The 27,405-nt window shown below is 39.2% G+C and overlaps 1 protein-coding gene across 6 annotated transcripts in view; it reads right to left on the minus strand.

The window, feature by feature from the left end:
• IA-2 (tyrosine phosphatase IA-2) overlaps positions 1–27,405 on the minus strand; it is a 349,021-nt gene that overhangs the window by 193,454 nt on the left and 128,162 nt on the right. For 4 of the 6 annotated variants that reach the window (XM_067767306.1, XM_067767305.1, XM_067767308.1 and 1 more), the window contains exon 2: positions 1,888–2,358. In XM_067767306.1, the coding sequence (XP_067623407.1) occupies positions 1,888–2,347 (460 nt within the window). In that variant the 5' untranslated portion in view covers positions 2,348–2,358. Of the gene's footprint in view, positions 1–1,887; positions 2,359–4,259; positions 4,330–11,683; positions 11,868–27,405 lie in introns of those variants that run through there. The other 2 variants (XM_067767304.1, XM_067767309.1) reach the window with 2 other exon arrangements.

A 27,405-nucleotide genomic window follows, 5' to 3' on the forward strand; every position in this document is an offset into this window, starting at 1 on the left:
CAGTCCAAGATGATCTTAAAATAGTGGAACGCGAGGTCATATATTCCCTACATTTTTTCTAAATGCATGATTTGACACCTGGTTTCCCAACCTCCGAAGAATGTACAATTATGATCAGAAAGCCTGAAGGTTTTAAACATGAAGGGTTGTTGTCAGAACGTACAGCTTTTCATCTCTTCATCTAGTTTCGAGAAATGCAGCAAAAATGGGCCCGCCACGCTGTATATAAAACATTGCCACCTTGCTAATCTTGGTATAGCTTCCTGAGGAGGTATCGGCCTCTTATCGTGGGGATCGTTCCTCTGTAAGCTGCCTTCTCAGGTGGTTGATATAGAAATGTCTTTTAAAGGTGGGAGGTACTGAAGCGTTCAATTTCCAAGGTGAACCAGGGAGTAATGAGAACGTCTGCTTCAAAAGGCACTACAGCGGAGGCTACCACCGGTGAAACACTGTTGCATGAAACTCCCAGCCCGCCTAAACCCACTGCTATCAGTGGAACAGCAACTGCCGGCCCTCCCAACGACGCAACAAGGAGAATCTGCTAAGAGGTTCACTGCTATTTACAAGCTTCGATGGAAAGAATCATGAAGTACTCAAGTACGCAGTATCAGTGCGGCGCGGTATGCAAGAAACCGCTCTCCGGCAGGAGACCATGTCCAAGGGCATAAGGATCGACATGGATCTTCTCTAAGAAGCGTTGAACTGCATGTTGTCTTTAAGGGCCCAACATAGCGAATAGAGTAACGAAAAAACAAGGGGGACCAACAAATTAAGATTCACATAAAGAAGAACTCTGAGGCTGAAAAGATAATAGGCGAGGGAACAATTACGCTCCCATAAGTGTCGTTTTGGTTCCATGTAATGCCACAGAGTACAAATTGCAACTATTGTGGTAAAACCGTTAGTCCGAGAAGCTATATGTAGCCAGATTCAGCCCGACGACTCTAAAAAGCTGATAACATTAGTACGAAAAACTAAATCTGGACCCGTCCTGGTAAAGGCGCGGTGCAGCGACCAGCCGGCTCTAAGAGAAAGGAATTCACGAGCTTGTGTAGTATAACCATTTCAAAGGATTGACAGCACGATTTCTAGCTTCTCTAACCCAGATTTTAACCTCGCCAACACAAGCAAATACTAATTTTTAGATTTATTCTGTTTTTGCTCGCGAGGCACTAGTGACCCCAAGTTCTCACGGAAGGAGGGAGGGGTCTTGTGCATTGCGCTGCTTTTTCCTGAACGTGCCGGATCAATATTCAGCAAAGTATTGTCAGTATAGATAAGAGTCCTCAAAACCTACGTGAAGTGTTCTTATCGTTATTGGAAGAAGAAGAACATGAATAAGAAGGAGAAAAGAGAAAAAGAAAAGATTATTCCAATTGGCCGCATTTTGAGAGTTCTAAGCTCACTAGACTGCCCCGTTCAGACTAGCGTCGCTTGTGCCCAAATATTCCTTCTTGTCAACTTGCTTGAAGAAAATAAACTTTTACAAACTCTGCAAAACTCCGATCGGTTCCATTTACTGTTTGCCTTACCCGGTTTTAAGGAATATTTTCTCTTGAAAATACCCAGGAGTGCAACCTCATCTCCCATAGCAAAACCCACCAAGTCTACATCAGTCGTACTGTTTGTCCGGTGCTCTTGCATGTGAATTAAAAAATGCTCTATGGGTTCAACATCTCCCAAATCCTTATTACTATTATTTGCAGTTTAATAGTTTAAAACCCCAAGCAAAATTATATAAAAAGTTACTTGAGTCCCACAAGCGCCATTTAATTGGCATAAAATGGCCCATATATATGTATTTGTGGGTGTGTGATTTAGTGTGTAGATTATTGCACTGTTAGTGAGCATGTGTGTGCCTAGAGAAGAGCTTGATTAGGTACTCACCGACATTGCCTTCGCCAAGTGCCGTTGCACTCACAGCAAGCAACACCAGCAATTGCAACAACAACAATGTATGATTTGCTGTTGTTGGTAGATGCAACAATTTAAGTTTTGCAAGCAAGTAAGAGCACCAGCTGGAGGTTATCTCCATCTTCTGCTGCTGCTGCTCTTTCATTAGCTTTAGTTGTTGTTGGGGCAATCGCTGGCATTGTACCGATATTTGCTGTACTCCGACTGCTAGTGGTTGTTGTCGTTGTTTTAACTGCTGCTGCTGCTGTTCTTGTGCCTCCTTCTGCTTTTTCTGATGTTTTGGATGACTTTGTTGTTGTTGTTGCTGTGGTCGCTTTAGTTGCTTAAAACATTGTTGATGTAATGAGATGTGCTGTTCAGTTTGCCCCCACTGCTGTTCGTTTTGTTGTTTTTGTTGTTGTTGTCGTTGTGGTTGTACATTGCATGCCATCATAATGGGCCCACCTTTAAAAAGAAAAGAAAGAAACCAAAATCATAAGCAATGTAATAAAAATGAGCTAATGTGCTAGATAAGCTTAAATTAAGATGCAGGAAATATTGCATTGGCACTAGAAGGCAGCTGCATCTGGGGGTGTCGGAATCATAGCTCAGCTAATGTGCGAATACAATGAATAAGCTCAAACGCCTGTAAGCAGGCCATAAAAATTTGGCAGTTAATGTGTTTTTATTGTTGCTGGCCAAGCTTTATTGTCGTTGCGTAAGACTTAAGGGTGCACGTTGTGAACTGTTACACATGTTAAATGGGGCGTCAGTTACTAGGGTAGTCCATTTGCAGTTTGTCCTTTTCTGCAGTCAAATTTATTATCGGCGAAATATATCGATATGTTTTTGTATCAACATAGGCTTATTATATATATCGAAATAACATCATCGAGTTATCGGTTTGTTGTCAACCTAACTGGATTTTTAACGGCTTGTTTTCGACAGATTACAGATATGTCATCGAATTTGAATTAAAGTAATCGGTAGCTATTTCATAACAAATCGATGAGTAGTCGATAATAACTTTTTGATACCAAATCGACTACACGCCGTTCATAAGCTGGTAACACTAGGATAACAAATCGGTAAGTTTTTCGATAATATTTTAAAACGTATCAATACATGACCGAAAACTTTTCGACGGTGAACCTATAATTTTTTGAAAACATACCGATAACTTTTATTTTAATACATCGATAACTTTTTGTTAAAAACACGATACATTTTTATGTCATCGATAATTCTTCGATTACATATTGATAACCTTTCGATAAAAAAATAATTACTTTTTGATAAAATATACATTACTTTTTAATGAAACATAGATATTATTTCGATAAATAATCGATAAAAACCAATGGCACGTACATGAAAAAGCCCTGACACATTGAAAATTTTTGTTATCGGTATCGACAATCCTTCGAAAACAATTTGATAGCTCTTCCATACCTCGTCGATATCAGACCTATTACAAACCGATAGCTCGTCGGTAAAAGCCACAACCCGTCGACAGCATACCCGTCGTCAACACTTCGGTGCCAATGCCACGCATTACGCCTATAATGTACATTCTCTATTTCCCCATATAGCATATGACTCAAAAGATTACGTTTGCTTATCTACGCTTACCTTCTGGGCTCCCCCATATCGCGCGATACACTTCCAGGGAGATTTAGGTTGTTCTTCCCTTCCAATTTTGGGTATGCTCTTTTCAATTCTTGCCTACCGATTGGCAGGGAACTTTGTATGACAATATTATATTCGGAAAGCTTGACAAATCACAAATATAATAGCAAGTCGAACCTTATTTTACGGATCTCTTTCAAAGAGCTGGACTAATTTTTATTCTCTTATTGAATCAAACCACTTACCAAGCTATTAAATCTGCTACTAAAGGAAATTTATTTAAAACTTTCACATTCAAATGTGCCTCGAACCTTCTTATGAAATTCTGTGCCCCATACTGTTCACGTCTAAGGGCACCCAGTAGAAAAAGTCACCTTATTGCATATTAACGAACGTCACATCGCGGTTATCATTACCGAGACAACTTGTAGCTTCTATGGAAGTTGCACATCACTTCTACTTTCGTAACACGGCTTCAATGGGCAAGACAAATCCGAATTGCAGCACATATCCCACCCTCTTCATTTTTCATTTTTCACAGCCTGCCTTTGTTCTCAGCAGGAGAAGTTTCGGGAGGGCAACATCGATACGGCGGTATAGGATTCCCGGCGCCAACAGCGAAGTAGGGTGCTACCAACAGCTATCGTGAGATGACGGGGGGAGGGGGTATACCGGTAGCGGAGCCGGAGGATTTCCAGCGTTGATAATATCGGGCACTTTCAGATGCCGGTGTTTACCTTTTAACAATAGCTCATATTCCAGGATTAGTAGTCCACATTTGATGATTTGGAAGTGCACAAGAAAGGCTCCTTGAGTTCACTCATCGGTTTACGATTGGAGCTACGACTGAATGTAAGAACTAGTGTAGTCATAAAGCAGATATCCCGTCTCTTTTTATAAATGAAAGAAATGGCTAAGGAGTTTTCTGGTTTCCGTCCTACTTGGCTAGATATCAGTAGAAAAGTTATGTCTTTACACTAAACACGTACATGCCAGATCCGTACTCCTTTCACTGAGCTAGATAGAGGGGGAAATGATACGTCTTCAAGGAAGGTGCAGGTGATGTAACGTTATGTCACACATTTTTGAGAGAATAGTGACTGGATAAACTCTCAGTGTATCTTCCTCATACATGTTTGATTGGTGATCGCTGCTCCTAGTTCAATCGGATTACCTACCCTATCACCCGATATCAACCGAACCGCAAATTATGTCACCAGCCAAACGGAACCTGTGTCAATAAAGTTATCACGCTTATCTCCACATTCCGCCCGCTTGCTGAGACATGCGGCAAGGGTGCAGTAAAATTATCGCTTAGTACTGATAGGCAAAATACCACCTACTCCAGGGATACATGAAAAGGAAAAAAAGGTTATGAAGATGCCTAAAAAATCCTTTTTTTGGACTGAGTAGCAAAGTGAAAGTACGCCCTCGACTACTAAACCTTGGTCACTAAGTTTGTTATCGAGCTCATCCTTATATGTAACGCCCGAGTGTGCAAGATGTAAACAGAAGATATGATAACCCTATGAGTATTCAATTCTTCAGAGGACTATTTGGTCTATATGCAATACCATTAAAAAGCTAGGAAAGAGATTTAACAATAAGCTGTACGAGTTTTACTCAAACATACAGTTCAACGCATAGAAATGAAAATAGCTTGGCCTTGAAGTGCAAGCAGCAAAAAGTAGAGGACGGACTGCACTTGAACTATTAAAGAAACATGAAGTATCTTCTTCTTCCTTGGTTTCGTACACAATGCTGAAGATAATGTTATCATAGAAATTCAAATGCAAGAATCACTTAAAGAATCATCCTGTCATATGGTGCCCGAGCATGCACGATGTAAGCATCATATATTAGACCACGGAGTTGATTAAGCTTGATTTATAGAAGGCAAAGGGAAATACTAACAGATAATCTGAGAAAGATGACTCGAAAAAGAACCTACCAAACCGAAATTCTATTACCGCCAAGTATCTCAGAATTTTGATTATATAATTTGTGTTGAGCTTTCCATCAGTACACAAGCTTCTATTCCAAAAATTGCAATTAGCTTTCCTATTTCACGACCTATACTTTCTCGCTGCACAAAAAATCTATATATCAAACCAAGTTTCTCAATCATGATTGCGAGTTTTTGACCAAGTTTTGTTTTATGCGGGCATTTGGTTTAGACAATATTGTTGACGCAGCGATGTGTAACACATCGTTACTTCCGCAAATAACAGTCAAGCGGAAGCAGGGCAATGCATTAAACTAACACAGACAATTACACATATACATGTACATATGCAAAAATCTATGCGCACATATTTTATATTTTTTTTGTTATAGAGCGGATGTCGAAATAATGTGTGCTAAACGGACATCCAAAAAATACCTAATATAAACACGCACACACACACGCACAAAAGCGCCTTCTTTGTTGAAAAATGAACTATCTACTACACAAAGCAATAATAGCAACAATGTGTTTAAATGCGAATTTATCGTAGGCAACGATGTAATAACAAATATGTAGTTACCCACTAATAATTGCCAATAATGCTGATGAGGGATGCACTAAATGCTAAATACCGTTAACGTGTTCGGATGCATATGTGAGTGTTTATGTGTGCGTGTATCTAGAGGACATGAACAAGGATGTAGGAGATAAGAAAAAATTGTTGAGCTCGGCAATGTGGAAGGATTGTTTATAAAAGGTAGAAGAAAATTAGGGAAGATAGCATGACATCTATATATATCATCTATATATATATAAGAATGAATGTCCGTTTGTGTGAGGCTTATAGAATCAAAAACTATCCGGTCGATTTTGTTTAAACACATAACACATAAGTTGCGTATACCTCACGCGGTGGTTTGCACATAGGTTTGGTTGCGATCGACGCACAGGATCTCGAGATATCCAAAATGTGGACCCGGGTACCCCTAATATATGTTTATAGAATATGTATATCAAATGAAAGCTGTTGATGAGTGCTTTGGTAGAGGGTAATTTTCATACCCCTGGGTGCCTAGGGTCTCGAGATATAGGCCAAAACGTGGACCCGGGTACCCCTAGAATGTGTTTATAGAATACGGATATCAAATGAAAGCTGTTGATGATGATTTAGTAGAGGGTTATTTTCATACCCCAAGATGACCAAGGTCTCGAGATATAGGCCAAAACTTGGACCCGGGTACCCCTAGAACCTGGAAAAACTGATAAATATGCATGCGAAGCTGAAATAAAGACAAGAATTAATAATACCCACATATCTATTTACATACGTCCTATTAGATTTGCCTGAAATCTGGTATAAAAATTTGCCTATGTTCTTATTTACGATGCTTTTTTCCGGGAAGTGGGCCGGCCAGACACGGACTGGGACTGGGATTAGGACTAGGACTGGGACTAAGACTGAGACTGAGACTCGGAGTGGGACTGGTACGTAGACTCGGAATGGGACTGGAACAAACATACCACCCTCTGGGACTGACAATAAGAGATGAAGAAGAATAAGAAAATTTTTAGGGAAGAGAAAAGAGAGAAGGAGAAAGGAGACTGAGAAAGAGATGCAATGAGACGAAGATGGAGATAGATGAAGCGAAAAATATGGAGGGAGGAGTGAATACAAAGATTAGGAAAAAGCGTAGAGGGGCGAGGGCACTGCTAAACGGCAAAAGCTTATTAAAATGTATGCAGATATACCAAATTTAGGGCAGAACAACGTCTGCGCGGTCCGCTAGTTTATGTATATTTTGAGTCAAAAAAGATTCTATAATGGGAAGGTTGTTGGAAATCGAAGAGTATTACTATTTGTGTAATACCAGTTGTGGACTCCCAAAAGCAGAACAGGAATCAACCTTCGAGGGTGGAATTGTAGAAGGACTTATAAAGTGTAAGGGACTTTATATTTTACACAGACATCTCAAAATAGGAATTGGTAACTGCGGCTGAGCTGAACTATAGGCAATTGCTGGTCCATCATATAAAATATCTTCCTGATTCTTGCAATATTTTCTAGGTAACAATCCACGCCAAAGGGATAGACCAGCTAGTCTGCTCCGGACAGTAAAGTGGCAGAGACCAATACAAAATTCTTTGTTGATAACCAGGCTTCCAAACCCAGCTTGATAAATTCCATTTCGTACGGATTCATCGAGCCTCTCTGGTATCCATAAGCTATCTCAAAGTTTCCCTTTGCTGAATCACTGCGCCCAAAAACGTTGACGATAACGTCTGTGCTGGTAGCATGGCGAGAAAAGCCGTAGAATTCTGATTGCATACAGCTTAGTACAATCACTACAATACTGTGACGAATATTAGTGACACTAAGTGATACTAACATCACTAATCTGAAACTAAATAAATAAAGCCACAACCACAATAAAGCAAGCTGCCGCACTTGTATGTACGTAAACAAATTAAGCATCATGTCTACACATATGTCCATACAAGGAGCGGAGAGCAACGTACAAACACATGCACGTATCTGAGATACTGCCAAAAGTATGCAATCATCTGTGGAAGTATCACTCACATATACGCGCGCATGGGCTATGCGAGAAGCTATAATAATAGTGCATCTGTAGTTATAGCTGAGAAATTTTATGTCTGGTAAATAAGTAGCAAATTCTAGAAATAGAAACGCTTGGAATATGTCAACGAGAAAACCAAAAAGTATAAAAGCAGCACCAGCTGAGGCTCACTATCTGTCGAGAAGTAGAAGTGTTATTGTGAAGTACTTTAATAAAGACAATTTTGCATTATTGAATAGTGGAGTTATTTATTCAACAGTTTAGTGATTCGAGCGTTAGCAGAAGGTTGCAAATATGCGGAGTTGCACTAAATCAGTTACAATACATCATTAGGGCAACATAGTGGCTGTGGAGGAATCAGGATGGTTGCGAGGTCCCAAGATCCGTGTTCGTATAAGAAAAGAACGAACTTTATTATCAATATAAAACAGACGGCAGCGAGAAGAGTCGCTGTGATATCACTCCAATGCTTCGACGTAAGCGGTCTAAACAGCCAATGGGTTAAGGTGCTTAGAATACGGGGTATGCCTGTCTTAATCAGGCAGTCGGGTTATGATTAGGAAATACTTATACCGGAACCTTCCAGGGTTACTAATAACTAATAGCTTTCCAAAAAATACGGGGACTGTTTTTGCTGCTACAATAACAACGTCGAAGCGCCTGAGATAATCGAGAATTTAAACAAAAGTGTTTTCAAAAAGAAAATGGGGTGCCTGTACTTATATACGCGGGTGACAAGTTATACTTCTTTCGTATCATTAAAAATGGACCGGTCCCTGGTCCACTTCTCAGGAAAAAAGTATCGTAAATTCAGCTCTAGGAAAAGGTCTTCCTATATACCAAATTTCTGGCCAATCGAACAATAAATAGAATTTGATCGAATGATCGGTCCCTGGTCCACTACCGGAAAGAAACTTCACAGGGACATTCTCCGGATTCGCGCAATCAATTCGATTTATGACCGCATATCAGACCCTGGACCACTTTCCGATAAGAAAAGAAGTACCCCTATACCAAGTTTAAAGCAAATCGCACTCTAAACAGTTTTACGTAGAAAAGGTCGGCTCCTGGTCCATTTCTCTGAATAAAGAGTTTCTTCAATATTATCTTTGTCAAAGATGTGCCCGCTATCGAATTTCAAGCGAGTCGCACCATAAATATATGTATATGTTAATATGTACATACATATTGTATATATGTACATACATATATACAAGCATACCAAAGAGAGGCGCTTTTTCTGTTTTGTTGGTAGCTTTTTTTCCAATACATACATATATAGGTACATCCCACTAAAATCAAATTTGTGTGTCACGTTTTTTAAAATTTCACTTTCATCAATTTTTTATAACGCGCCTAAAGAAGTTTAACTTCATAAAGGTTTTCTTAGCGGACTCGCTCTTCAGTAGTGGTTTGGAATATAGGATAGGTTAGGTGGTAGCTGCCCTGATAAGGATAGCTCACTTGGACAACACGAAGGTCCGTTGTGATACCACATACACCAAAACTAACGGTGACTTAGATCTAGCTACTCAGAGAATCGTTGGGTAGCAACGATAAAGCTCCGAATGATACCGATCTCAACTTTGGATATATCCTCGGGAGATCCAAGTGAGTCGCGACCGAAGTACTTTCGCCTAGTTCTGGCAAAAGCTGGACAATCAAGCATAAAGTGATTTGGTGATTCCGCCTCATCATCCTCCATACAGCTGCAGCAGGATGGAGTTTCCAGTATATTGAGACGTACCGCATGGATACCCATGGGACAGTGCCCTGTCAAAACCCCAATGACCATTGATAGGTGGGCCTTAGTGAACCAAATTATTTCAGCAGACCTCCTGCCATCCACTTTTGGCCAGAAAGATCTTGCTACCCTGCAAGACGTGGTATCCGCCCAACGTTTGCTGAGCTGATTCGAGGCCCAGCTATGGAGGAGCACAGGTGGCCAGCGGGATCCCGAAATCCCTACAGCCATCTTCATCCGATTCAGTTGTACCGATGCGGGCTAAGAGATCCGCTTGGCAGTTACCCGGGATATCACTATGGCCCGGGACCCAGATAATCTTAATTGTAAAATAATTCGATGCAATCGCAAGCGAGGTCAGGCACTCCCATACCACCCTCGATCGCACTGTAGTTGAGCTCAAGGCCTTGATAGCCGCTTGGCTATCAGAGTAGATGTTAGATTCCCTAACCGTGGTAGCACTGGATAGCATTCCATCCACCCCATCCTTAATCGCAGCAATTTCCGCTTGGACAATTCTGCAGCATAGAAGTTTGCTAATAAATTCAACCAGAGCCGCCTCGACTCCTAAACCCACCAGAGCTCTTTCGATTGCCCCCGGTAAGACATTGTTAAAAGCTCCCTCGATGTCTAGGAAGGCACCCAGAGCATACTCTTTGTGCTCTAGGGACCCCTCTATTTGCTTTACAATCGAATGGAGAGCCGTTTCCGTCGATCTGCCCTTGCAGTACGCATGCTGTGAAGTCGACAGTAACCCCCGAGGTATCCTTTCCCGTAGGTACAGATCAATCAACCGCTCAAACGCCTTAAGAAGAAACGACGAGAGACTGATTGGCCTGAAATCCTTAGGTGATACATGAGAGCTTCTGCCGGCCTTCGGAATGAAAATAACCCTAACCGTGTTCCAAGACTTCGGGATATATTTAAGCCTGAGGCAGTTAGTATATATGATGACCAACCAGCGCCAGGAAATCCCTAAAGACCTTTGAAGCTGCGCAGGAATGATTCCATCCGGGCCCGGAGACTTATAGGGCTTGAACGACCCTATAGCCCAGGTTATTTGACTTTCCCGTATTGGAATGGCAGGCACTTCTGCATGGCCAACGACCGTCGACCATGCAGGCGAAGATCCCTGCGCAACTGGGACATAGGGTAAATGATTGTCCAGTAAAAGCCTTAGGGACTCCTCGCTACTCATCGACCAGTCCCCACCATCATCTCTCAGATACCCCAGAGGAGCGGGGTTCCTAGAGAGTATTTTTCTAATTCTCGCGGATTCATTGCAGTCTTCTACGTTTTCGCAGAAGCTTCGCCATGCATCTCGCTTGGCTATCCTTATTTCATATTTATAAATCCCCAGACTCACCTTATATAGCTCCCAGTCCGAGGGTAATTTACTCCTCCTGGCTCTGTTGAAGAGCCGCCGACTGGACGCTCTTAGGTCGTCAAGAGAATCCGACCACCAGGGCGGCTTGACTTTCTCCCTGTAAGTTTTCAATGGGCAGGACAGCTGAAAGGCGCTATTGCTTGCCGAGGTGAAGTTTTCCACCAGAACGTCTATCTCAGATTCGGACAGGCCCGAACTAATGATAGGCACCGCAGGCAGTAGCTCTCCCAGCTTCCTACAATACAAGTCCCAGTTAGTACTTTTCGGGTTCCTAAAAGATATTTTACCGGGACGTTCTTCGTTCACTGAGAACTGAATATTTCGGTGATCAGAGAAGGAGTGCTCGTTGAGAACCCTCCATCCAGATATCCGACCTTCCAGTTCTCTACTAACCAGGGTGAGGTCCAGGACCTCCTCCCTTACCGCAGTAATAAAAGTCGGGTCATTCCCCCTATTACATATACAAAGTCCCTCATCTACAATAAAAGTAAATAAAGACTCACCTCTAGTGTTGGTATCCGAGCTTCCCCAAATGCTATGATGGGCATTAGCATCGGCACCGATGATCACGCCAACACCTCTCCGCCTTGCTTCAGCGGTGATTTCACCCAGTATCGCAGGTGGTGGTCCCTCTACGTCCCCGTGGGGCATGTACGCTGACACCACCCACATTTCATTACTTCCTCGCTCGAGGCAGACCGTGGTTACGTCAGCATTGCTGAAATTAGAGAGAATAAAAGCTTTAATCTCTTTTTTAACAAGCACACAGGATCTAGGCCTACTTGCCTCCCCATGCACCAAGGTGTTGAATTTTCCAGTCCTTAATCCAGAAATCTTACTGCCGTTACTACTCAGCCACGGCTCCTGGACAAGGACTATATCCACTCCGCCTTTTTCAAGGCAGAGCAACAAATTTGCGGAAGCCGCCTTAGAGTGCTGAAAATTGATTTGCGGGATTTCCATCAAAAGCGCTCTTCTTCCGCACCCCATCCTTGGCGGATTCGTATTAGTCTTGTCCATTCTAAAAAAGTCCCCCCTCAAGGCCGCTATCCGGAGCCGATTGTGTAGTCGCCCTTTAACGGTCTCGTGGTTATCTATGCTACGCAGGGAGGCCACGCGAGGGTTGACGCATTACCTTATGAGTAATGCGTTCAGAGCCAGACCGGACGCGAAGCGGGAAAATCTTCAACCGCACCTACACCACCAACTTAACGGCGACGGAGCCGGAGCGTACCTTGAGGCCCGCCACGGTTTTAACGGGACGTGGGCAGGTGCAGCATTAGCCTACCAGCCATTTCGGTAGGGTTTCACCCCGACCTCCTAAAGTGGCAGAATACCGCACCTACCAGCCCAAAGTCATCAAGTCCAAATTTAATGTCAAATCAAAGCCCTAAAACAGTCCAGTTCGTCACCGTTGTGTACCGATCTTGACTCTTAAAGAGTCCTCCCTCCCCTGAACTCGGCACAATGACTCAGAGGGTGCGGGTTTTATCGAGTTGTCCTCTCTAGATCCGCCATTATCAGTAGAAGCAGGGGCACCTCGTGCAGGACGTGAAAACTAATCACGCGTGACATTCGTCACTATGGCCTGTCTAAGACTGAAATCAGTCCCTGATCCAGAGCCTGAAACCACTTATGATATCCAAGCCAAGTATCTTAGCCCCCATTGGTTTGGAATATACTCGTAGTAAATTTCTGCATTGAAAAACTCTCATTGAAATTTAATCTGCCTTCCCAGCTGCCGTTCGGAGTCAGCATAACAAACTTAGGTCCTTCCGTCTAATTTTTAGAAACAAAATAATTGCGCCAAGTATCTATTTTTTTTTTTTACAACAACAGCAAGGGGAATATAAGTTGAACTACAACTTTTCCTGCAGACGTCCAGTACTGTTAGCGCTAATGCCGCTGCATACTGAACTCATATCCAACAAGGGATTTTCCAATAACCAATACTCGTTTAAACAAAGGGCAAGAGTTTTGCAGTTAAAACCAGAACTTTAGGAACGATGTATCCATTGTCCTTAAACGGCATACACCAGATGTAGACCATTTCTCTCAGCAACTCCAGCTGGTGAAAGCTGTAATAAGCGCATTAACGCCAGAAGAAGACTAGCGTTTCTCGATCTGGATACTGTAAAGACTAACCTAATGCCTAAATACAGTGTGGTAAAAGTAGAAAGAGGCCCTTCGTTCTAGGTAAGTTACAACTCAATGTATAGCACACTTACTAGAACATGCAGGCGCGAATTAACTGTTATTATAACTGCATAAATACTTGTCTTTTTGTTTTTAATTTAAATGCGATATTCATTTCTGCTCCAACCATATGTGCTTAGAGCATTAAAATTTTAATTTCTTGTTGGCTGCACAATTAAATGACGTTATTTGTTATTAGTTGTATATGTTTATTATACTCAGTTGAGCAGAGCTCACAGAGTATATTAAGTTTGATTGGATAACGGTTGGTTGTACATATATAAAGGAATCGAGATAGATATAGACTTCCATATATCAAAATAATCAGGATCGAAAAAAAATTTGATTGAGCCATGTCCGTCCGTCCGTCCGTCCGTTAACACGATAACTTGAGTAAATTTCGAGGTATCTTGATGAAATTTGGTATGTAGGTTCCTGAGCGCTCATCTCAGATCGCTATTTAAAATGAACGATATCGGACTATAACCACGCCCACTTTTTCGATATCGAAAATTTCGAAAAACCGAAAAAGTGCGATAACTCATTACAAAAGACAGATAAAGCGACGAAACTTGGTAGATGGGTTCACGTTATGACGCAGAATAGAAAATTAGTAAGATTTTGGACAATGGGCGTGGCACCGCCCACTTTTACAAAAAGGTAATTTGAAAGTTTTGCAAGCTGTAATTTGGCAGTCGTTGAAGATATCATGATGAAATTTGGCAGGAACGTTACTACTATTACTCTATATGTGCTGAATAAAAATTAGCAAAATTGGATGAAGAACACGCCCACTTTTTAAAAAAAAATTTTTTAAATTCAAATTTTAACAAAAAATTTAATATCTTTACTGTATATAAGTAAATTAAGTCAAAATTCAACTCCAGTAATGATATGATGCAACAAAATACAAAAATAAAAGAAAATTTCAAAATGGGCGTGGCTCCGCCCATTTTCATTTAGTTTGTCTAGAATACTTTTATTGCCATAAGTCGAACAAAAATTTACCAATCCTTCTCAAATTTGGTAAGAGCATAGATTCTATGACGGTAACTGTTCTCTGTGAAAATGGGCGAAATCGGTAGAAGCCACGCCCAGTTTTTATACACAGTCCACCGTCTGTCCTTCCGCTCGGCCATTAACACAATAACTTGAGCAAAATCCGATATATCTTTACTAAACTTAGCCCACGTACTTACCTGAGCCCACTTTTTCTTGGTATAAAAAATGGGCGAAATCTGACCATAACCACGCCCACTTTATCGATATCGAAAATTACGACAAATGAAAAAAATGCCATAATTCTATACCAAATACGAAAAAAGTGATGAAACATGGTAACTGGATTTGTTTATTGACGCAAAATATAACTTTAGAAAAAACTTTGTAAAATGGGTGTGACACCTACCATATTAAGTAGAAGAAAATGAAAAAGTTCTACAAGGCGAAATCAACAGCCCTTGGAATCTTGGCAGGAATACTGTTAGTGGTATTGCATATATAAATAAATTAGCAGTACCCGACAGATGATTTTCTGGATCACCTGGTCCACATTTTGGTCGATATCGCGAGAACGCCTTCACATATACATCTAAGGGCCACTCGCTTTTAAAACACTCATTAATACCTTTAATTTGATATCCATATCGTACAAAAACATACCAGAGTCACCCCTGTCCCACCCTAATGGCGATATCTCGAAAAGGCGTCCACCTATAGACCTAATGCCCCCTCCCTCTTAAAATGCTCAGTAACATCTTTCGTTTGATACCCATATCGTACAAACATTCTAGAGTCACCCCTGGCCCACCCTAATGGCGATATCTCGAAAAGGCGTCCACCTATAGACCTAATGTCCACTCCCTCTTAAAATGCTCAGTAACAACTTTCGTTTGATACCCATATCGTACAAACATTCTAGAGTCACCCCTGGCCCACCCTAATGGCGATATCTCGAAAAGGCGTCCACCTATAGACCTAATGTCCACTCCCTCTTAAAATGCTCAGTAACACCTTTCCTTTGATACCCATATCGTACAAACATTCTAGAGTCACCCCTGTCCCACCCTAATGGCGATATCTCGAAAAGGCGTCCACCTATAGACCTAATGCCCACTCCCTCTTAAAATGCTCAGTAACACCTTTCGTTTGATACCCATATCGTACAAACATTCTAGAGTCACACCTGGCCCACCCTAATGGCGATATCTCGAAAAGGCGTCCACCTATAGAACTAAGGATTACTCCCTTTTAAAATACTCATTACCACCTTTCATTTGATACCCATATCGTACAAACACATTCTAGAGTCACCCTGGCCCACCCTAATGGCGATATCTCGAAAAGGCGTCCACATATAGACCTAATGCCCACTCCCTCTTAAAATGCTCAGTAACACCTTTCGTTTGATACCCATACCGTACAAACATTCTAGAGTCACCCTTGGTCCAGCTTTATGGCGATATCTCGAAAAGGCGTCCACCTATAGAACTAAGGATTACTCCCTTTTAAAATACTCATTACCACCTTTTATTTGATACCCATATCGTACAAACACATTCTAGAGTCACCCTGGCCCACCCTAATGGCGATATCTCGAAAAGGCGTCCACCTATACACCTAATGCCCACTCCCTCTTAAAATGCTCAGTAACACCTTTCGTTTTATACCCATATCGTACAAACATTCTAGAGTCACCCTTGGTCCACCTTTATGGCGATATCTCAAAAAGGCGTCCACCTATAGAACTAAGGATTACTCCCTTTTAAAATACTCCTTACCACCTTTCATTTGATACCCATATCGTACAAACACATTCTAGAGTCACCCCTGGCCCACCCTAATGGCGATATCTCGAAAAGGCGTCCACCTATAGACCTAATGCCCACTCCCTCTTAAAATGCTCAGTAACACCTTTCGTTTGATACCCATATCGTACAAACATTCTAGAGTCACCCCTGGCCCACCCTAATGGCGATATCTCGAAAGGGCGTCCACCTATAGACCTAATGCCCACTCCCTCTTAAAATGCTCAGTAACACCCTTCGTTTGATGCACATATCGTACAAACACATTCTAGAGTCACCCCTGGCCCACCCTAATGACGATATCTCGAAAAGGCGTCCACCTATAGACCTCATGCCCACTCCCTCTTAAAATGCTCAGTAACACCTTTCGTTTGATACCCATACCGTACAAACATTCTAGAGTCACCCCTGGCCCACCCTAATGGCGATATCTCGAAAAGGCGTCCACCTATAGACCTAATGCCCACTCCTTCTTAAAATGCTCAGTAACACCTTTCATTTGATTCCCATATCGTACAAACACATTCTAGAGACACCCCTGGTCCACCTTTATGGCGATATCTCGAAACGGCGTCCACCTATGGAACTAAGGATCACTCCTTTTCAAAATACTCATTAACAGCTTTCATTTGATACCCATATCGTACAAACACATTATAGAATCACCCCTGGTCCACCTTAATGGGGACATCTCGAAAAGGCGTCCACCGATAGACCTAAGGCCCACTCCCTCTTAAAATGCTCAGTAACACCTTTCATTTGATACCCATATCGTACAAACAAATTCTAGAGTCAGCCCTGGTCTACCTTTATGGCGATATCCCTAAATGGCGTTCATCCATAGAACTATGGCCTACTCTCTCTTAAAATACTCTTTAATACCTTTCATTTGATACACATGTTATACAACCACATTCCAGGGTTACCCCAGATTGATTTTCCTTATTTTGTCTCCATAGCTCTCAACTGAGTATGTTATGTTCGGTTACACCCGAACTTAGCCTTCCTTACTTGTTAAATATAACTTTAGTTGTTTACATCTGCTGTCCTAACATGTTTATGTAAGCACTTAGTTTCATTGCCGGCTTTAGGGTGGCTTAATTTCAATGGAGCCTCTGGTCCTCTTTTCGACACCACCCTGTTGTTGCTGTTTTTGTAGAGATAAAGACACTCCCCGAAGTTTTATGTGAGTGCTTTCGATATTGATGGTCCTTTACCGGATTAAGATGCGTTACGTTCCGGTAACAAGCACCATGAAGGTACAAGCCATCTCAGGCATAATTTAATATGACCATATTTAATCCTAAAGGCCTTCCCGCCCCGCAACCTATTTTCATGAGGATCTTTGGGCCGCCAGAACTTCAGATGCTGAAGAAAAAGGACACGGTTGCGCTATACAACCCCTCCAATTAAATAATATTTTAGTCGCCTCTCACCGCAGGTATACCTGCCACGGGTATACTCTAAGACCCCTTACCCGCTGGGGTCCTACTCCTATATGACTACCTGCCATAGGTACTCTAGTCTTGCAGTGACAAAAACACAACAGATCTAATTATTTGTAAATCACCAACTCAACGAAAGCTACATGCTACCTAAAACAATTTGCTCTCCGGTGGTACTAATAGATTGCAAAAGAATGCGCGAATACCCTCTACCTTTCTGAAACGCCTTCGTAATTTTATGGATAAAGATATTCGGTTACTTAGCAACTCCACAACTCAACTGCACTGAACGCTGCATCTTTTTCTGATCTTTGGGACACCATCAGATGCAAGATACAATTCAACAATTACAGTACAAGTACTAAGGGATATGAACAATCCATTTTGAAAACCGGAGTTACAGTCAAACTTCTTACTAGCCGAATCGCATCTAAGGGATGTTATTACAATATCGGATTGAAATGTCTCCATAACTAAACTCATTAAAAGAATCGGATGTTCTACGCAATTTCAAACATTACGAAACGATGAGTAGAGACTCATAGCACATACACTGAAAGACATGGTCTAGTAAAATCAACAAATCGGTTCTGTTGTTCTTGACATAATGGAGATTCGGCGAAATTGATCGAATTATGGTTAATTCGACCGAGTTCTTTGTCAAACGAACAAATTAGTTTAGTCATTTCAACAGAAGAGAAATTGTCGCTCTTAAGTTAACAAAATTCTGTAAAATTTAAAGATTCCTGGTCAATCTAACTGATTTTTCTGTTAACACAACTGATATTACAGGTCATTTCAACGGCAATCAACTGTCAATACATGAGCAAATTTCAAAGAGAATTTTACGCTCACTGCGCTCTCTACTTTGTACTTATGACGATGGTGCCACTTGTTAAAAAAAAACACCAAATTAAGAAAACAAACAAATCAAAAAAAACACACAAAATGGGAAAACAATAAAAAACTAGTTTTTCAGTTATCAATACAAAACGAAAAAAACCTTTTTTAAATTTACTGTGCAAAAAATTATGAGATACCGGGACACCTATTTATCGGATAAAATTTTGCAACTTCTCGTCCAAGCGAAATGCAAAATTGCGCCCTCTTGTTGCAAAAGTTTTGTTTGAATGAACAGGATTTTTCCAAAGTTAGTAACATTTTGTTCAAGTTTTTGCGAATTTTCACTCACGCGAAAGAATCTAATAAGATAATAAAAAGCATCATTTTTAATGATGATGTTTCCGACAAAATAAAAGTTTGAGTTGCTTTGGAATTGTTTCAACATAAAGTGTTACCAAAATTAAACTTGCCGAATTACATGTACAGTTACTCTAGTGGTGAATTACCTTCCTGTGATTTGATTCTTTAATTTTCTATAACTTAAAAGTTCTCTACTTAAAATGTTATGTCAAACATTTATACTACAAGTTTTGTTCGAAACAATTAAGAGTGGCAACTTCATGCGAGAGAAGAAATTGAGAATGAGCTGAGCTGCAATTGAAAGAATTGCGAAACAGTTTTGTGATTACTATTTTCATTTCTATTTGCAAAGCGAAGTTCAAAACTATAAATTAAATAAATTATAAAATATAAAATTTGGTGAAAGTGCGTTTAAAAAAACAATATAATAAAGTGTATAATATTTAATGTGTGCCAGCATATTTGATGTAGCCCAATTGACGTTCGGTTAGTAAGTGCCACCGTGGTGTGATGGTAGCGTGCTCCGCTTGCCACACCGTATGGCCTGGATTCGCACCCCGGGCAAAGCAACATCAGAATTTTAGAAATAATGTTTTTCAATTAGAAGAAAATTTTTCTAAGCGGGGTCGCCCCTCGGCAGTGTTTGATAAAAGCGCTCCGTGTGTACTTCTGCCATGAAAAGCTCTCAGTGAAAACTCATCTGCCTTGCAGCATAAGTCGGCGGCGGAGTCGGCATAAACATGTACGTCTCGTCCTGCCAATTTGTAGGAAAAATCAAGAGGTACACGACGCAAATTGGAAGAGAAGCTCGGCTTAAAATCTCAATAGAGTTTATCGCGCCTTACATTTATTTACAACTTTATTTGTTCATTTGACTACTAAAACTGTCAATTACGAATCAACGGTTTGTGCGCAGTTGATTCAACATCTTCATGCGATGGATAAAAATTGACAGAAATTTCGGCTGAATTGACCCGTATTTCAGTTGATTTTACAGTCTTTTTCTTTCAGTGTACGCTAACAATTATTACTTCTTGATAACAACCTCCAAGAGAAGACGTTATTGCCAACTTCTCTCCTCTTCTCGCATACGACGAAACCACAGCCACCGCGAAACTCCCCAAACGGCCCGAGCGGCAGATCTTAATTGCTATGGTGCAATTAGTTGAAAAAAATCCGATTTTTTCGGTATTCACTATCAACTTGATCGGTGGTAACGTTTAGCGTTTTTTTCTTTGATATCCTGCTGAAGTCAACCGAAACAAGTAAAGGTGTCTAAGTTCGGGTGTAACCGATCATTATATACTCAGCGTGAGCATAAATTGTACATTTCATTTCAGATAAATTCCTTTTCCACATAACACGTGGCAGCGCCCGTTTAAAAAAAATGTCTCCCCATTTCCTCTTACAATAAAACTTGATTAGTGAAATATGATTGATTCAAAACTATTTTTTGCTAAGTTATAGCTTATTATTCAACTCTACGACCCTTTTAAACTTGTTTTAAAGACCACGGCGGTCTTTAACCGATCCTGTGCATTTTTGCTAGATATATTTTCTGCTATAAGGAAAATATGTGTACACAATTTCATTACGATATGTTAATTTTTCTTCCAGTTATGGCTCCCGAATTATACAAAATAGCTTAGTCATAAAAGGGGCAGTGCCACGCCCATTTTTTTAAATTTGAAGTTTTTCCTATTTATTGTTATAAATCAACTTGGGAAATGAAATACCATTGATATAAAGCTCCTTTTTGCAAAGATATAGCTTATTTTATTCGTCCACGACCCTTTTAAAAATCTTTTATATAAAAGTGGGCGTGGTCTTTAACCGATTTCGTTAATTTTTCTTCAAAGCATTCATTGTAGTAAAGGCAACCTCCCTGCCGAACTTTGTTACGATAGGTTTAACCATTTTTGTTTTATGATTAATAATATTTGTAATATTGATTTTATCACAAGTGGGCGGTGCCACGGCTAATTAAAAAAAAATTTTCAAATTTTTATCAAGAGTTTCAATATCAGTCCACATGTCTGATTTCAGCATTCTAGATATATTATTTACTAAATGATCAGGTTTTTTGTGTTTTCAAAAATGTTATATATATAAAAAGTGGGCGTGGTTATCATCCCATTTCGCTCTTTTTCAATACCAATTTATTCTGGGTCCAGATAAGCTCGTGTACCAAATTTGGTAAAAACATCTCAATATTTACTCAAGTTATCGTTTTAACGGACAGACTGACGGACGGACGGCCGGACATGGCTCAATCAATTTTTTTTTTCGATACTGATGATTTTGATATATGGCAGTCTATATCTATCTCGATTCCTATATACCTGTACAACCAACCGTTATCCAATCAAAGTAAATATAGTCTGTGAGCTCTGCTCAACTGAGTATAAAAAGTGGGCGTGATTATCATCCGGTTTCGCTCATTTCAATACCAATCTATTCTGGGTCCAGATAAGCTTGTGTACCAAATTTGGTACAGATATCTCAATATTTACTAAAGTTATCGTGTTAACGGACAGACGGACGAACGGACGGACAGACATGGCTAAATCAAATTTTTTTTCGATACTGATGATTTTGATATAGGGAAGTCCATATCTATCTGGATTCCTTTATACTTGTACAACCTACCGTTATCCAATCAAAGTTAATATATTATGATATTTATTTGCTGACCACTTTATGGATTTTTTTATTAATGTTAGTTTTTTAATAAGCTATCGTCGCTATCTTCCTTTTTGTTCATTGTTTTTTCTCTGTTTTTCAAAATATGTAGGCTCTCCAGTGTATATCTTTTTCTCTCTCTTTTCTCTGTGTCTAAAATTCTGGCGTTTTGTATATCAGCTGTATGCGCATGTGTCAGTTTATGTTGCGCAAGAGCTGTAACGCTTTTGTTTCTTCTTATATCCGATTCGTGTTCTTGTAATCGCACTGCTAGTGGTCTTTTTGTCGTTCCAATGTATATTTTGTTGCAGTCGTTGTTCTCTCCTCCGTTGCATTTAATTTCGTATATGACATTGTTTCTATGTTGTGACAAAGAGGATAAATACAATAAGAGCCGTCACTCGTTATTTTTTTTTTGCATTTACTCGATGTATACTGAGAGGTAGTCGCGAGATGTTTATAAATGTCTTCTATACATTTTCGTAGGGTATTTGTGTTTATTTTTCGACTGTATTTAATTAATTAATTTAATTCTCTTTCCAAAAATCACAGTTCCACAAGGGACCTATACGGCATGTATAAATGCGAGACAATTAAAAATGTCCCTCTCAGAAAACATTCGGCATCAATTCTTTCAATTTCCAGCGAGATACTCGCCACAAAATAACGAGTGACGGCTCTTATTGTATTTATCCTCTTTGGTTGTGATTCTATTTTGCTTTTGGTTTTGATGTATACAGTTGAGAGTGTACAATTTGATTTGTACGCCAGAGATATGTCTTGTTTGTGTTCTTTTAAGTTTTTGTTTAGCTCTTCTGAGAATTTTGTAATGTATGTGATGCTGTGGTATCGTTTTGTCTCATTTGTTGTTTGTGAAAGGGTTATTTGTTAATATACTCTGTGTTCAAAGCACGCTGAGTATAAAAATCGGTAGTCTCAATCGAAAAAAAGTTTATGTTAACATTTTTCACTTCTCCGAGGGATCATCATCACACGTTTTTCTGCAGCAACTTCCATTTAAAGAAATGTATAGTAATGAAGTACACAACTCTCACCCAGTTCCTCCCATAGATCCGCCACTGTACAAACATTTGTAACTAAGTACGTGTTGACTCTGCTGGTCAAAGGATATGGTACACAAAATTTAATTTGTTCTTGCATAAATTTATTAACAAAGGAAATTGCATTTATGGAGTCTCGAATAGTGAGATCATGCAAAGTGCAACATATTTGGTGTTGTTTTTGTTGTACATACTTGCATTATACTTATAGACTTTATGCTAATAGTTTTGCCTGACAGCTTTTTATGCGTATACTAAGAGTTACTGCTTTGATTGTTATTGTTGAATACATAAATTGTGTTTTTCTTTATTTTTCATCCATCCAATTTATAAAATTAAATTTTAAATTTCATTTCATTGCACTGCTCTTATCTGAGTAAATTTTGCTAGCGCAAGATTTTTATACTCAGTTGAGCAGAGCTCACAGAGTATACTAACTTTGATTGGATAACGGTTGGTGGTACAGGTATAAAAGAATAGAGATAGATATAGACTTCCATATATCAAAATCATCAGGATCGAAAAAAAAATTGATTGAGCTATGTCCGTCCGTACGTTAACACGATAACTTGAGTAAATGTTGAGGTATCTTGATGAAATTTGGTACGTTGGTTCCCGAGCACTCATCTCAGATCGCTATTTAAAATGAACGATATAGGACTATAACCACTTTTTCGATATCGAAAATTTCGAAAAACAGAAAAAGTGCGATAATTCATTACCAAAGACGGATAAAGCGATGAAACTTGATAGATGAGTGGAACTTATGACACAGAATAGAAAATTTGTAGAATTTTAGACAATGGGCGTGGCACCGCCCACTTTTAAAAGAAGGTAATTTAAAATTTTGCAAGCTGTAATTTCGCAGTCGTTGAAGATATCATGATGAAATTTGGCAGGAACGTTACTCCTATTACTATATGTATGTTTAATAAAAATTAGCAAAATCGGGGAACGTTCACGCCCATTTTAAAAAAAAAAATTTTTTAAGCAAAATTTTAACAAAAAATTTAATATATTTACAGTATATAAGTAAAATATGTCAACATTCAACTCCAGTAATGATATTGTGCAACAAAATACAAAAATAAAAGAAAATTTCAAAATGGGCGTGGCTCCGCCCTTTTTCATTTAATTTGTCTAGGATACTTTTAATGCCATAACTCTAACAAAAATTTACCAATCCTTGTGAAATTTGGTAGGGGCTTAGATTCTAGGACGGTAACTTATTTCTGTGAAAATGGACGAAATCGGTTGAAGCCACGCCCACTTTTTATACACATTCCACCGTCTGTCCTTCCGCTCGGCCGATGAAACGATAACTTGAGCAAAAATCGATATATCTTTACTAAACTCAGTTCACGTACTTACCGAACTCACTTTGAATTTGTATAAAAAATGGCCGAAATCCGACTATGACCACGCATACTTTTTCGATATCGAAAATTACGAAAAATGAAAAAAATGCCATAATTATATACCAAATACGGAAAAAGGGATGAAATATGGTAATTGGATTGGTTTATTGACGCAAAATATAACTTTAGAAAAAAATTTTGTAAAATGGGTGTGATATTCACCATATTAAGTAGAAGAAAATGAAAAAGTTCTGCAGGGCGAAATAAAAAACCCTTAAAATCTTGGCAGGAATACTGTTCGTGGTATTAGATATATAAATAAATTAGCGGTATCCAACAGATGATGTTCTGGGTCACTCGGGTCCACATTTTGATCGATATCTGGAAAACGCCTTCACATATACAACTACCACCACTCCCCTTTAAAACCCTCATTAGTACCTTTAATTTGATACCCATATCGTACAAACACATTCTAGGGTCACCCCTGGTCCACCTTTATGGCGATATCTCGAAAGGGTGTCCACATATCGTACAAACAAATTCTAGGGTCACCCCTCGCCAACCTTTATGGCGATATCTCGAAACGGCGTCCACCTATGGAACTAATGATCACTCCCTTTTAAAATACTCATTAACACCTTTCATTTGATACACATGTCATACAAACACATTGCTGGTTACCCTCGGTTCATTTTCCTGCATGGTTATTTTCCCTTATGTTGTCACCATAGCTCTCAACTGAGTATGTAATGTTCGGTTACACCCGAACTTAACCTTCCTTACTTGTTTTGAATTCATTCTTATATGTTACTACTTGAGTAGCTGTTTGCTTTTATTATATGTTTACTTTTTCCTTTTCGGTTGCAGAAAATGCATTGCAAAGTTTATAATGGCCTCATATTCAAATCAAATGAATAGAAAAGTGAAGTAATTGCAGAATTTCGTTCGAGTAGTGGGATGATAGACTTCTTAGCCGTTTTGAATTCGAGTCTACTATTTTCGTGTTATTTTTAGTCAGAATGGGTTTGCAAAATATTTTGTAGCTATCTTAATTTTCTTTTAAAATTTAAAAGTTGTGGATGTTTTGATCATATCTTTAAACGTTTGTCGCCGTGGCTGAATCACGCAAGAACGGCTAAACAGATTTAAATTAAATTTGGCACGCAGATATTCAATGGGTTGGAAAAAATGCGTGAGAACCAAGTACTCGTGAAGTTCGTTTACATAAGTAGAACTCGCCTAGAAGTAGAATTTAAACCACAACAAATAATTTACGCTTTCTGAGAAGAGCTACGTCAACTTCTTATCAGTAACAACCGAAAACCACAAGTAATTCTTTTATTATCGGCTTATTTTTGATGGCGAGTTATGATCGTCGAATAAGCCTGCACTCAGATACTCGAGTTTAAATAAATGCTCACTTTTTATGAGTTAGGCCCATTTAGTATGAATTGGGGATTACAGATTTTTTTTTAATCCTTCAAACTCTGCACCTATTTGACTTAGTCTAAGATCATATAGACTATAGTCCTAGCAATTTTGCCATAGAGAGTAGTGGCGACGTTCCTCATCCTCCCCCTGCCTTGGGAACAGTATTCTTATAATCGGTGTAACACACAGACTATTTGAAAAGTCGAATTCTTCAAATAAGTAAGAGAGGTTTCTTTTAACAAAATTTCAGTATTTTGAGAAAGAATCTCCATCAATATCTGAGAAATTTGGTGAAAGTTTTTTTTAAACGGGGTCACTCAACCATGGAAATGTTCTCTTCAAAAATTCCTTTCCAGATGTCATTCAAAAAGTTTCTTATCTGAACAATCGGTTGTATGGAATATATACTATATAACCACCGATCTAAAAAAAAATTTCAGACAAAAATGAATGCTCTATACGTAAGCATTAGTTGAAATTTGAAGCTTCTAGCTGTTAAAATGGGGCAGTATTTACGAAAAGGTTCTTATCTCAACAATCGGTTGTGGGGGATATATGCTATATATACGAGCGACCTCATATCGAGATATTAACAAAAATCGTATTTGTGGTCCGATTTGCTTCATATTTGGAACACATAATACATACAAGAATCGAAAGCGACCTATGAAAAAAAATCGCCGCTAGGTGGCGCAAATATCGAGATATTCACAAAAATCGTATTTGTGGTCCGATTTGGCTCATATTTGGAACACATAATACATACAAGAATAGAAAGCAACCTATGAAAAAAATTTCGCGCGCCCAACGCTTTAATTTAATTGTCTGATCAACGCCCTAGATTGATGAGGAGTGTGATGACTGGTACCTAGGATCTACCTAATTATTTTCTATCTTTTAGTGTTATTACTACTTAATGTAAGTATTGTTTTCAATAAAACCATTTAACTTAAAACAATTTTTTTATTATTTTATTTTCTAATTTTTGTTTCATCTTAGGGATTAGGCTTGATTGTAGCGTTACTATAAAGCAAATGATTTACTATATTTAAATTATTTTAATATTTATCTGTTAGAAATGAAACTAACATTTCTCACTGCTTACAACCGCTTGTGCCACTTTTTGCTGGGTGAGTTCTTTACTTATAAAGAACGAGGTTATTAATCGCTTAAGGCGGTCCCATGGTGTGGTGGAAGCATGCTCCGTCTACTACACCGAAAGTCCTGGTATCAAGTTTTTTGCAAATAGAAAAGTTTTTCTAAGCGGCGTTTCTTATCGGCAATGGTTTCGCCAACATTGCGAGTGTAATTCTGACACGAAGTTAAAAATGAGTACATCGCCAATTGGAAGCGAAGCTGGACCAAACTTTCCCAGCTTATACTCGATCCTATTCAAATGAGACTCTGTCCCATTCAAATGACGCTATGAAAATTTCAAAAGAGTAGTATGAAATATATTCATATTAACCCTGGTATCATGATGTAATTTCAGTACCCAAAAATATTAACATCAAATCTTTTTGGGACCATTTACTTTAAATTTCGCATTATTATATTTTTAATAATATTGAGAAAGGGTTTGTAACATTTAGCAAATCACATAAACGGCTTAGCGTACAACTTCGCATTAGTACACTGTCTAGCGCCACGTTTTTGTTATGGTTCTTATAAATCACAATCTCGATTTTTTTAGTCCCATCCCTTCAAAAGGCAATACCAAGATCAGAAATATCACATATATGTAACTTTTTGCCCCGATTGGAAACGAGAAGTCGTAAAGGGGTCGAAGTCAAGATTTTCTATGTAAACTCAAAAAAGTAAAATAATGTTTAGTTTTCTAGTACTAAATTTTTTTAATACTATAGTATTAAATTAAAAAAAAACTTCATAATAATGCTTAAATTTTTTTTACAAAAATAGTCACATAACAACAATTTGAAAAGTTGGTAAAGAAGCAGCATGATGCAAGTGATTTTCATAATCTGAGTCAGATGATCTGGTTGAAGTTGGCCCCCGCAATGATAATGTTTTAGAATGCT

This window comes from Eurosta solidaginis, chromosome 2 (genome assembly GCF_040869045.1).
Source record: "Eurosta solidaginis isolate ZX-2024a chromosome 2, ASM4086904v1, whole genome shotgun sequence".
NCBI lineage: Eukaryota > Metazoa > Arthropoda > Insecta > Diptera > Tephritidae > Eurosta > Eurosta solidaginis.